Below are 13,085 nucleotides of genomic sequence, written 5' to 3'. Positions count from 1 at the left end.
ACCAAACCCATAACCAAATATCATTCGGTGTCGCCATCTGAACGGGCACTACCTAAAGGTATAGCGCCATCTAATCAAGAAACGTTTTTTTCTTAGACTTTATATATCTTATACGAAGTTATATAAATTTTTGCTATAACATAATATTGTATAAAACCAGCGTTTTATTTAATTACACTTTCCAATAATAAAACTTGAGCTTGAACTTGAAAATGTCAATTCAAACTTCCGAGATAGATCGACCGATACAAATCTAATTAAACTCCTTTGAGAATTGCCACCCGAGCAAATTTCTAATTACATTTTCTTGATGAATGAAGGATTATACTACTCAAGTTACTTCAGGGCTACGCGTTTCAAAAACGCTACAATCTATTCTAAATCAAATATGGATTTTATTGATGGTTTATAGACTTGCTTCAACTCACTGCATTTTACTACATTGGCTATCCGGACCTAGGTCTACAGATCGCTTGTGGATTTATACAAGCTTTTATTACAAGCTTTTATTTACTTTCACCTGACCGTTGTCTGTTTGTAATCAAATCTTGCAAGTTAAATTTGACCCACTTCCCGATTTCCGATGAAGCTGAATGTTTGCATACATATGTAAGTCGGGTGACAATGTAATATTATGGTACCATCGAGATGATCTGATGATGAAGACGGTGGTGGCCATAGGAACTCTGTAATAAAACAACGTAACCTAATCGTGTTTGGGGTTTTTAGAATTGTCTCGATGAGTATTAGTTACTTGTGGAAAGAAAAGTATAGTCAGCGATAAAAGCTTGTACCAAAAATGATTTTTTTGCCAAAAACTTATTATTTAACTTGCCCCGTTAGTATATGTATATGTATGTTTATGTGGGTCAAATCTTGGAACCTAAATTTGACCCACTTCCTGGTTTCCAATTGAGATAAAATTTTGCATACATACGTAAGTCGGGTGACAATGCAATATTATGGTACCATCGAGCTGATCTGATGATGGAGACAGGAGGTGGCATTGAGAACTCTGTGATAAAACAATGCAACCTAATTGTGTTTGGGGTTTTCAGAATTGTCTCCATGAGTATTAGTTGCCTGTGGAAAGAAAAGTACAGTCAGTGATAAAATCTTGTACTAAATGAAATGATAGCCAAAACTTATTCCCTTTTGGCAGTTTATACTATTTAAATTGTAATGGCAAAATTGTTACAAAAAGTTGCATGCGTTCAATTAACCAGTACTTGTGACAATTATTGGGATATGCCTGAGCTCCTCTAGGAAGCATTCGGGAAAGGAGGGTTTTTTCCAAGGTTACTGAAATAGCGGCGAAGTTTTATTAACGACCAATCACAGCTGTGCAATCATCAATCTTGATTTACTTCAATTTTATTAATCAATGAAGCTTGGTAGCTTTCCAGAGATACATCTGGTTTAAATGGAGTGAATATTTCTAGAAAAATTGTCTTATGATAGCTCGATAGCCTCAGTAAAACTACAAAAAAGATTTGTGTGAAAATAGACCGTCCTAATACTCTTATTATATAATAATAGACACAACAAGGTCGTTACTAAGAAGAGATAACTAAAGCTCCTCCCTACTTTTGATATCTATTGTTAAGGCTCTATAATTGGCTAGCGATTTAAGAGGAACGGGGAGACCGCTTTACCATACAAACGGAGTCCCCATTTTCCCCTCTGGATATTGACATTATGGAAAATCTTTTTACATATTTTGATGTATATGAACAGTAGTTATGCCCCTAAGTTTGACTTTTTTCGATGTTGTGATTATTGTAAGAATTAGGAGCGCAAAAACAAATCCCATACAAATATTTAAACGCCCATAACTTTAAAAAATAGAAAAAAAATCAAACGAAGTGGCATACCTGTGGTTCATATACATCAAACTGTGTCAAAATATTTTAACCATAAAGACTATACATCTCTATTGTATTGTAGTAATTATTTATTTTAAGATTATTATAATGTAATGTTTACCCAGGTATTGGCTGTTGTATTTATAAATGTTGTTATGTATTTTTCATGTCACTATCTATATGTTGTTACTATAAATGTTGTATTGACTTGTAAAAAAGCCCTTGAGGCCTACTTGCAGAATAAATTTTTGAATTTGAATTTTGAATTTGAACAAGAATGTTAATATCCAAAGAGGAAAATGAGTACTACGTTTGTATGAAAAAGCGATTTCGCGCCGCTCGTCCACTTTATTTATCTTTTTTCATTGTAGGAGTAGAAAATATAACTAAAACTTAAATTCGAGCTTTAAATAAGTAAAGTATAAAATAAATAATCTACGTTTAGCTACTTAGGGCAGGATTTGGAACGAAAAAATCTAAAGTGAACACATTCACCGCTAAGCTACGATCTAAGCGCTACGTAGTAGCCGATAACATCGGTTTACATCGACGACCTGTCGTGATTAGCGCTGAATGTGTCAAAACCCGTTAATTTAGGTACCTACTCGACAATAGCCCGAGACGTGCTCGATTTATCCCAGGTGAAACAGTTAGATTTGACTGTAACAGAATGAGATACTTCTGAAGCGTTGTTTGATCCCGCTACTTCTGATGCTGCATTGCTCCGAGCAATTATTAGGGTTGGCACAACTTTATTTTATTTTATTTTTATAATGTCATTTACAGTATCATCATCATCATCATCATCATCATCATCATCTCCTAGCCGTTTTCGACCACAGCGACTGCGTTCTACCGCTGAGAGCGTCGCTGGTGCGCTCTCAGGTGACTGATATAGCCAATTTTTGCAGCAAATGTACGACCACACTCGTTGCAAGTCAGCACCCCTCCGACATAATTGTAAAGTATGGCCGCAGGTGGTCTGGCCTTCAGCTCGTCGCGCTTAGCGTCGAATTCTGTGAGCCGCCTGGCTTCAAACTGACGCACCTGAGTCGGCACAATATTCCTCCAACGTGGACGGTCACTGGCTAGACTCTCCCACTTCGTTGGCTCTATATAAGCTCTCTTCATATGCCGTTTCAACACATCTTTGAACCGCAAGAATTGGCCGCCTTGAATTTACAGTATACACCAGACATGACACATAGGAATATAAGAATTGAATTATAACATAACTATAATAAATTACTACCAAAAACAGTTAGTCAGAATTTAAATATAAGTACATATTATCTAATTAGTGCTAATGGTGCTCGGGGTGACTATAGCCTCGAGGTAGCGCCCGGCTGTGGCTAAGAATCTCGGTTCAGGAGTCGAAAATAGCTCCAATGAATCGTCCTTGGTCAATATGCCGTTAATAAGCTTTAGAGCTCGGTAGAGAGGTGAGTGGGAATTCGACTTGGTACTGGTGTTCGGGAGGTTGAGTAAGGGTAGTTTACGAGGACGGAGATTGTGCCTTGAAACAGGTGGAACGTTGAAAGATACTTGCGCTAAGAGGTACCTGTTATATGTCTGACCTCGTATTAAATGAAGAAAGAACCGTACCAAGGCTACCTTTCTTCGAGCTTCAAGTGTCTGGTATCCCACCATACCCAATACGTACGGGGTTGGATACAGATACGGATAGTAAAAATACATTTTCTTATACAAATATCTTGCAAAGTATTTTTGTACTTTTTCAACTGTTAGGACATATTTGTCCTCGTAAGGATTCCATACAATGGCATTACAGTCTAGTTTACTTCTGATATATGAGTAGTATAACAGATCCAGAGCTCGTCTATTTGAAAAGTGCTTGGTCTGCCGCTTAACAAAACCCATACGTTTTTGGGCCTCTTTGCAGGTTTGAAGAACCTGGTGATGAAATGTCATCTGGAGATCAAACCAAGTGCCCAAGTCCTTAACTATGGTGGCTCGCCTTATCTTTTCACCCGCTATATGATAATCATTATGGTATGGACATTTTGACCGTGTGTATGACATTATTGAACAGTTTGAAATGTTAAGCGCAAGACTATTTCTTATGCCCCATTGGTCTACTTGATTTATATCAACTTGAAGTATAGCGGTATCCCGCAAGTCGTCAACAGGATAAGCCAGTTTCACATCATCGGCAAAGATTAAACAAAAAGGAATGAGATATATGTGCCGGAAGATCATTTATCAATATTAAAAATAACAAAGGCCCAAGATTGCTTCCCTGACATAGGTGATGATCTTTCACTGATATGCAGAGATCGGACAAATTTGCGTCATTGCTCGCAATAATGTGGACATGACTCCAAAATTAATCAAATATGTAATCATTTAATTAATTTCTTATTTGACTTAAATTTTAATTCCTAGTCAATAAATACAAAAGTTAGTTAAAATATAGATATATTAAAGAAAATAATCAGTATTTTTTCCAAATTTTCTGCAGTCAGTCTATTTCTTTTTACATCAAAAATATACTTTAGTGCTGAAAAACTCCGGTCGCACTCCACTGATGTTAATGGGGCAAACTTAAGTAGTTTTATAGGAATATTATTATTCCAGTATAATTCAGAGTTTATTTTCTGTTCTAAGTTGTGGGCGATAACCTCAAAATCGGGATAAACTAAACAAAGAACAGAAAATAAACTCTGAATTATACTGGAATAATAATATTCCTATAAAACTACTTAAGTTTGCCCCATTAACATCAGTGGAGTGCGAGCGGAGTTTTTCAGCACTTAAATATATTTTTAATGTAAAAAGAAATAGACTGACTGCAGAAAATTTGGAAAAAATACTGATTATTTTCTTTAATAAATCTATACTTTAACAAACTTTTGTATTTATTGACTAGGAATTAAAATTTAAGTCAAGTAAGAAATTAATTAAATGATTACATATTTGATTAATTTTGGAGTCATGTCCACATTATTGCGAGCAATGACGCAAATTTGTCCGATCTCTGCTAATATGTGTTAAATATCAAACTCTGTCGCCATCTACTCGAGTATTTCAAAATTTCAAAGATTTTTCGAGGCATGTTTTTTTCTTAGACATTATTTATTTTATACGGAGTTATATATATTATATCTTTGCTATTGTACAGCAATAACTCACCACAGGCAAAACATATCCTTCGCAGTAATCCACATGGTCCCCTATAAGATTGACGCGGCCCGGCGCGGCCGCTGCGGCGGTGGGGCTCCGTTTGAATGTGGCGGCAAAAATGTCACTCGCTTTGCGCAGGAGCGCGGCCTCGCCTGTTGACACGGCGTCGATTGGTGCTGGCATCTGGTGGAAAAAAGGTGTACTCAGATTCGGCCCATCTGGACTTCATATACATAACATACTCGCACCGGAACACACACAGAAAATGTTAATCAAAACTTAAACGGTACGGAAATGTTCACGTGAATTTTCATTCCTTTCTTTGACTGTTGTTGATAAACGACTGTCATTTTGACCGTAGTCAAGATGGGACCGTATTAACTCGGCTCCCTTATGGATTATGGTGTAGTTAGAAGTACATAACTAGTACATCCAATAATTATGTGGCCACTGGTCACTCAGTAGGTATTAACAAAAAAAACAGCTTGACAAGGATGTAATAATAGTAAGAAAGTATTCTGCTAGTAAATTGGCTTGTATGTAGTTATGCTGCGCCCACCGAATTTTTTAAAACACAGTTAAGAAGATAGAGAGCTGAGCCCGTTCTCAGATTTGAAAAGAATATATCCGTCGCGCTTTCGGAGGCGGCTCCTAAAATTAGTGCGATAAGGACGACTGCGCAGTATACGGCCCGATTCAAACTTTAAGATACGTCAAAATATGTTTGACGTGTCCAGATGTTCGAATCGGGCCGTTAGGCGAAAAATCCTGCGAAAAAAGCTCAAAAATCTAAGTTTCGTACTCGACTATTTCTTCCTCTAAAACTTAACCAATCGTAACGAAATTTTGAAATCTTAATGGTAATTATCTGTGTCGGATTGTTTTGCATTTTGGGCTAAATGATATAAATCCATTGAAATGGATAAGCGCAAGTTTCATTCTTTCCAATATTTATAGTTCGTACGGGAACAGTGTAATTGTTTTATAGACTGGTACGGGCTTGGGTAAGACACATTGCAGGCTCGGTCGGTACAGAGTATTGTGTCATGCTTCTTGTATGTATTCATCTTATCAATTCAAATATCCCTCAAATGGATAAGTTCGCGTTTGTAATTAGCTTTTCCTAATTGTAAGTTACTTTTATATGTGTTTTTGTACAATAAAGAGTTTACTACTCTCGTACTACCACTACTACTAATATATCTACATTACCTCTACCTTATAGCAATAGATATCTTGACGCTAATCCTGACTTAATTCCTTCGGAAGATACTCAATCGATTCCGACTAAATACCTACCTTCCTGGTAAAGATAATGGTGATAGTCTTGCGTGTGCGTGGGTATAGGTAGTTTATAGACCACAATACTCGCAGCAAATTAATTTTCATTTTTCATGCTCTGAAAGTGGGTCTTTGTTGATATATGAAGTGTGCAGAAAATGATACTTTTCTGCTCTAGAGCATTTTACGTCTCAAGTAGGTACGTGTTTTTTCATTTGTTTACGATAAACAATTAAAATTTGGATTAAATGGATTCGTTAAAAATATCGATACTTTGTTTATATAGCACCGCCTATATAAAATATCGATATTTTTAACGATCCTAGTGGATAGGTACGATGTCCGACTTTCAATCCGTTGGTTGCGGTCAGCATAAAAAGTAGCGGATGAAACAAGGCCAAAAGTATCTGATATTCCGCATAACTTTTCCAAATGTAGATAATTTTCTAAAATTCGCGTTCAAAAATATATCTTTTACAGTCTTAGTTTTTCTATATTAAAGACATCACTTTTTGTTAAGCTGTTAGAGAATGGTAGATACTTATGAAGCGTAATTTGATCCGCTACTTTTGATGCTGACTGTACCAATGAGTTTTTATGTTCGGAATATCATTTGATATTCACCCTAGCTAATCAGTGAAGGAAAACATCGTGAGGAAACCTGCGTACATCTTCGAAGAAATTCAAAGGTGTATGTGAAGTCCCCAACCCGCATTGGGCCAGCGTGGGGACTATAGCCCAAGCCCTCTTGAACATGAGAGACGAGAGGAGGCTTGTGCTTGTCCCACTGCTGGGACGTATATAGGCTGAATTATTATTATTTATCGATACTTTTACCTAAATTGTTAACTGAAAGTACCGTCAAGAAATAGATACTATAAAAGTTTATACTTAGTCATGATATACTTGGTTAAAAAAATAACATGTATTTTAATTTCATCGGGTTTGAAATGAAAAGTAGAGTGTTTACTATAGTGAAAAACATCATTTCAGTCTCGGACTATTGTCGCTCTCACTGCTTTTCAGCTCTAAACTACCTCAACTGAAATGAGTGCCTTTCATCCCTTGGTTAACAATCGATTATAGTAAACACCCCTATAATGGAACACGCACCTGTAATGGAATGGTATAGACAAATCCTGTAAAACAAGTATTTACAGTTTTTAATCAATGGCAATATTTTACCATAAACAAGAGCCAAAGAGCTGCTTAAGTTTAATTTTTATTGATATTTGTTATTTTGAAAATGAATGGCGCCATACATTCCATGACTGGAGCAAAAAACCACAGTTTTAATTTGTTAATAATATCGAAACCAATTGCAGTAGCTTTCATTAAATACATAGAAAACTTAAAGGACGAATTGGACATGCAACTTTTAAAGCGTAAAGCGGTAGAAATTTTACAGGTGTCGGTAAAATATCAAAAACAATCCAAATTTTCTCTTAAATGTTCCATGATTGGTGCCGTTAACATATACTCTGTGACGTTGACACTAACAACAGTGCCGAAAATATCAGGAACTTAACATGAAAAACATGGTTGACGTGACTGGTGACCGGAGAGCTGGCGGCTTCCTCGCACAATATCAGCATTGCGATACAACGAGGAAATGCTGCCAGTATCCTTGGTACAATGCCTCAAGGGCCTATTTTAGATTTAAGCTAGTTATTGCAACACTACTGTATAATATATCCATTATGTATGCTGTTATTAAACAACCGCTGTATACTTTTTCTGTGTCCTTTCTTGTGCAATAAACATATTTTTTATCTTTTTTATCTTTCTTTTAATCTTTTTTATTGTAAATAAAATTTGTTTCCCACATGGGAAATACCTCGTTTAATGTTGTAAAGATATAATCATTTTGTAGATTAAGTATTAATTGTAGTTTAAGGTAAAATAAATAGATAGGTATCTACATGGACCTAGAATGGTATCTAAAGTTTCCTCGATAGAAAATCGAATCGACCACAAATCAGATTGAGCTTATCTGCCAGTCGACTACGCATAGCTAGTTAAATACTGCTCTTACAACCAATTTTAACTATTCTAAACTAAAGGCTAGTGAGATGAGTGGTTTCTGAATTTAAAAACGCCGCTAAAGTTATAACCGCGTCATTGTGAGTTGAAATGTCTGTTATATAATACTTGTACCCATATCCATTGCTCGCCAGCAATTTGTAAAGGATTTGTGTTACGCCTAACACAAATCCTTTACAAAAAGAACCGTCCGTTTTGGAGATAAATGATGTTGTTGTGCACAAAGAAATAAGCATACCACATAAGTATTTATTTGTCGTCGTTATCAAGCGTAAAATAACGTTATCTTGCTATAGTAATAAAGGAAAAACGAAACAATAAAAACACCGTATAACAAGTTATCACCGATATATGTCCAAATGAATGAATGAATGTTTTCTTTATTCAGGCAATATACCCATTACATAATTTTAAAATACAAATACAATAACTCAAATATATGTAAGGTATGTCGTATTCTATATTACGGAACTCGCACGACTGATAAGTGATAACAAATTGGCAACAGGTCCAGTGAACAACCATAACTCACTAATTACTACATATTACAAGTTCAGAGCCATAATGAACCGTACTAATACCAAAACAAGGTTGATTTTCGTTCTTTTTCTTTTTGTAATTAGTCAGTTTTAGTTGTCACCCACAGAAGGCGGTTTTCTGTGCCTGACGATATGTGAAACTTTCTTCTATAAAGAAGTTTCTTCTATGCAAATAAAGTTTACCAGTGGTTTGGTAATATCGACTGTTGTTGGCAGTAGATCTACGGCTGCATTGAATTTTTATTTACTAATTAAGTATAACTAATGTTTATCAGGCAGAAACGTCTGCGAGCGATACATTTTTCTTATATTAAAGGAAAAAGAGAAAATATCACCACCTCCGGTGCGACTCGAACTTGCGACCTATTGGAACAGGGGTGCTATCGCTGCTACCAACTGATTCAAAATTCAAAAATGTATCCTGCAAGTAGGCCTCTTTCACAAGGGCTCTTTCACAAGTCACTACAACATTTATAGCGACGTAAAAAATACATAGCAACATTAATAACTATACAACAGCCAATATGGGTAAATCTAAAAAAACATACGACAATATAACAGAGATGTATAGTTTCTATGGTTAATAATAATACATCAAATTTGGAGATGTAAAAGGTCCCCAATGTCAGAGTAGGTACTAATACTAATATGAGCTATGGAGGCTTACCAGAAGCGTAGTCTAGAGAGTAGGTGGTGAAATTTTCAGAAATATAAGCTGATAACTTCGATTGATATTATAATTATGTTAACAATGTTTATTTGATTTCGAACCACAAAGTAGGAAAATAAAAAACATCAAGTTTTATGTGTATTTCATTTATTTAGAAAAAAAAAATAAAGCCTTTCTAGTCTGATGATGTTGTAATTGCTTCATAACTACATCAAAATCGATTTGGTTGTGACATTCAATTTTAGGAACGTCTCTGAAAAAAAAGCAATTCGATTTGACCTCTATTCTAATATCAGTCGAGATGCCTTATTGTTCGAAATGAAATGTCAATTGCATACAATTTTGACATATCTCGCATGTTAGTTTGTATTGAATGATACGGAAATAGGCCCCCGACTCTAGTTTGTTTCTGAATTTAAAATCTGTGGCCCTAGTGAAAAAGGGTACAAGTCTCTGGCAGCGCAGGTATAAAGGGGTGTAAGTTCCACGTAACACTTATGCCCTTATACACCTAAACTGCCAGAGACTTGTACCCTTTTTCACTAGGGCCACAGAAATGTACTTTACGTTTAGGTACTGCTATTTGAAGTACAGTTTATCTTTTAATTAGTTTTAGTGTGTTTTAGCAACACCACTCTTTCTTAATTTACAGATTGTCACACGAAAATTTAACTAAGTCTAATAATATAAGATATGTATACAATTAAAATCACATATAACAATTGTTTATAGAACTAGGTAAGAATCGGGATTGTCAGACATGCAGTAGAAAATAGTAAATAAAGGAAGGTTTATAATACTTACCTACCTGTTTCTAATAAATCTAAAGCCAGTTTTAAGAAAAGTAAACTTCAATCGTCATTCCCCTCCACACTTATTCAATTCACTTGTGAAAAGAAGCGATAAGTAACTAGGTAGCAATAGCAATTGAATAAACCAATTTTGTTAGTCTAGTTTTCGAATGGACCTAAATTATTATTATTATTATTTATTAATCAGGCAGGCAGTTGAAACAACTGATAGTTGCCTGTATCTGAGTGATCTTCGCTTAATATGTATTCTTTGCGCTGGTTAAGTATTTGTCTAGTCTGTTCTTAAACTGATTGACATTCAGTGCTGAGACCACATCTTCTGGTAGTTTGTTCCATGCTTTGACCACTCTGTTGCTGAGAAAATGTCTGCGGGGGTTGTTTTTAGACAGTTCAGATATTAACTTATATTGGTGGCCTCGTCCTGAGAAAATCCTGAGAGAAATCAGTTTTCCACTTCGACAACGACCACGACGTTTTACAATTTTAATACTACTTGGACTATCGATCAATGAAATACAAGAACAAGAATATTAAGAAATATTATACCCCCGGACCACCCAATGTAGTTAAATACGAAGATAAAGATCTTAAGGGTACATTATGGTTTTTTAGAAAAGCACTATACATACATAGGTCTGAATAGGTACGAGATATACAAGCCTCGTGGTCATATAAAAAACCTATTCCCCGGCATCACCATCCCTCACGATGAGAATCTCGTATAAGCCGAGAAAGACAAGTCCAGCAAGTACCTAGACTTGGCTCACGAGATAACCGCCATGTGGGATGTTGATTCGACGATCATTGTCCATTGTCTCATAGCGAAGAGTCTAGACCAACCGCTTGAGAGACTCTCGCTAGGTGGTTGGATGAAGGGTCAGATATAAAAAGCGGTGATCTTGGACACGGCGCGGAGAGTCCGGCAGTTCCTCTTCTGCAGCCCTGACCACCGGCAGCTTGGGCCCTGCCCCGCTGCTGGCGGCACCGTAGGTTAGGATTTTTATGTGTTTATATGTATTTTGTACTGTTTTGTAAGTGTTTTTGTATTTTACTTTTATATTCATATTATAAATAACCTAACCCAAGATTTTAAATGAATAAAGGGAATACAAATAATAATACGTTTTCCTGTGTATAATATTAATATATTATGTATTACTGTAGGTAGTTCTAAGTTCAAAACTCCGATAACGCAACTTCGTAACGAGATAACTTTTGTAGAACATTTACAAGCCAGTGGAACCACTTAGCATACCTACCTTCCATAGTAATTCGAAAGTAATTAAACCACAGTTTCAACACGCTACATTCTATACGAAATCGGACGCATTATATAATATCCTTAACAGTCAAAGGAATGTAGGTACCTTCAACCATATCCACTTTCTTTATTCATTAATTTTCCTCGTCTGACAGTCGTTCGAAATTAAACTTAATAAACTGTGAAATACGAACCGTTATTGATCGTTGTAATCCAGAGGCGTTTTAACACTGTTAACCACTACAATACTTGCACTGCTCACGGTCAAACAAGCGCGACTGAGGCATTCGTTCGGTCATATAAATGAATGAATTTATCGTTTAAGGGGATATATATTATTCAGCTAGAGTAATAAAATTAATAAACTTGTATTAAAAAATCCAATGTTTTGTTCAGTGATACAGTATTTATGTACTGAAATATTTCGTTGATTAACTTACTTATTATATTTTTCACACGGGTAACCTTACGCGGTGAAAAATTACTTGATAAAGCGCAAAGTAGTTGACATTGTCATAATCCCAAGAATCCACGTGGAACAGCGGTCATAGAAACGCGCGCGGAATGGAATATACACGGTGTTTCACAAAGATCCCAAAAGATTTTAATAGTGCATTCCTGATCATATTTAAAGAATAAAATTTCCTACAAACTTTTCTGGAATTCGCCTAGTTTCTGAGTTAATGCTAGCTGAAATAAAACATGTTTTTATCATTACTTAGTGCTAAACGCCTTTTTAATGGCGATGTTGCTACTACAGGACGCAATTTAAATACGAGTATCCTCATTGATAGGTGTAAAAAAGTGACAAATAACACTTTGCAAAAACTGGGTTTTACGAAAAAAAAGTAAAAATGGTAAAGCTTACCGAAAGATATTTTTCAGGACGCTTTTTGCAGAGCAAAAAATGATTAAAGGAAGAATTCCGAAGAATTAAAGTATTTGAAATAAGTATTGGGTAAGGGTTTACAAAGCGAATAATATGGAAGCCCAGTTCAATACACCTCACGCGTATGCCAGTCCATTGCAGTGGCATGAATCCGAAGGCAAGTACCTAGCTGTTTATCGGGCTTGCTTTTGCATTCATATTTTGTTAAAAAAAAACTTTGTAAACGGGTAAAGCCAAGTCTCAGTAGCTCAGTTAATAGAGCGTTGGGACCACAGACATAATACAATGGTTGGGATAATATACCGGATTACCGGAGCCGTGAGTTCGTGTCTCACCCAAGAGAGTGAATTTTTACACTGTTCCTTTATTTTTAAACTTAATATGTGCCGTACAAATTAATTCTATTTTAATTAAATCATTCCTCCTTTTGAATCATCGCACTTTTAAATATTGAAGTTGGTTAAAGGATGACTCACGCTAGAACGCTCCGGGCCCGGGCCGAGGCTTCCGATGCTTCGTTTTCTATGACGGGTGATCGGTGACCCCATGATTCTTTCAATAGAAGACTGAAGGGTCGGACG

At 35.9% G+C, this 13,085-nt stretch overlaps 1 protein-coding gene across 1 annotated transcript in view; it reads right to left on the bottom strand.

The window, feature by feature from the left end:
- The window catches only part of LOC133522300 (galactokinase-like), a 95,892-nt gene extending 83,829 nt beyond the window's left edge, over positions 1-12,063 (bottom strand). Inside the window, exons 1-2 of the mRNA XM_061857588.1 lie at positions 11,810-12,063; positions 5,019-5,192 (exon numbers count right to left, since the gene is read on the bottom strand). Coding sequence (XP_061713572.1) covers positions 5,019-5,192 — 174 coding nt within the window. The 5' untranslated portion in view covers positions 11,810-12,063. The remainder of the gene's footprint in view (positions 1-5,018; positions 5,193-11,809) is intronic.
- Between the last annotated feature and the right edge of the window lie 1,022 nt (positions 12,064-13,085).

Source organism: Cydia pomonella, chromosome 10 (genome assembly GCF_033807575.1).
Source record: "Cydia pomonella isolate Wapato2018A chromosome 10, ilCydPomo1, whole genome shotgun sequence".
NCBI classification, from domain to species: Eukaryota; Metazoa; Arthropoda; class Insecta; order Lepidoptera; family Tortricidae; genus Cydia; species Cydia pomonella.
The sequence above is the reverse complement of the archived record's forward strand: the minus strand, read 5'-3'. Positions and strand labels throughout refer to the sequence as shown.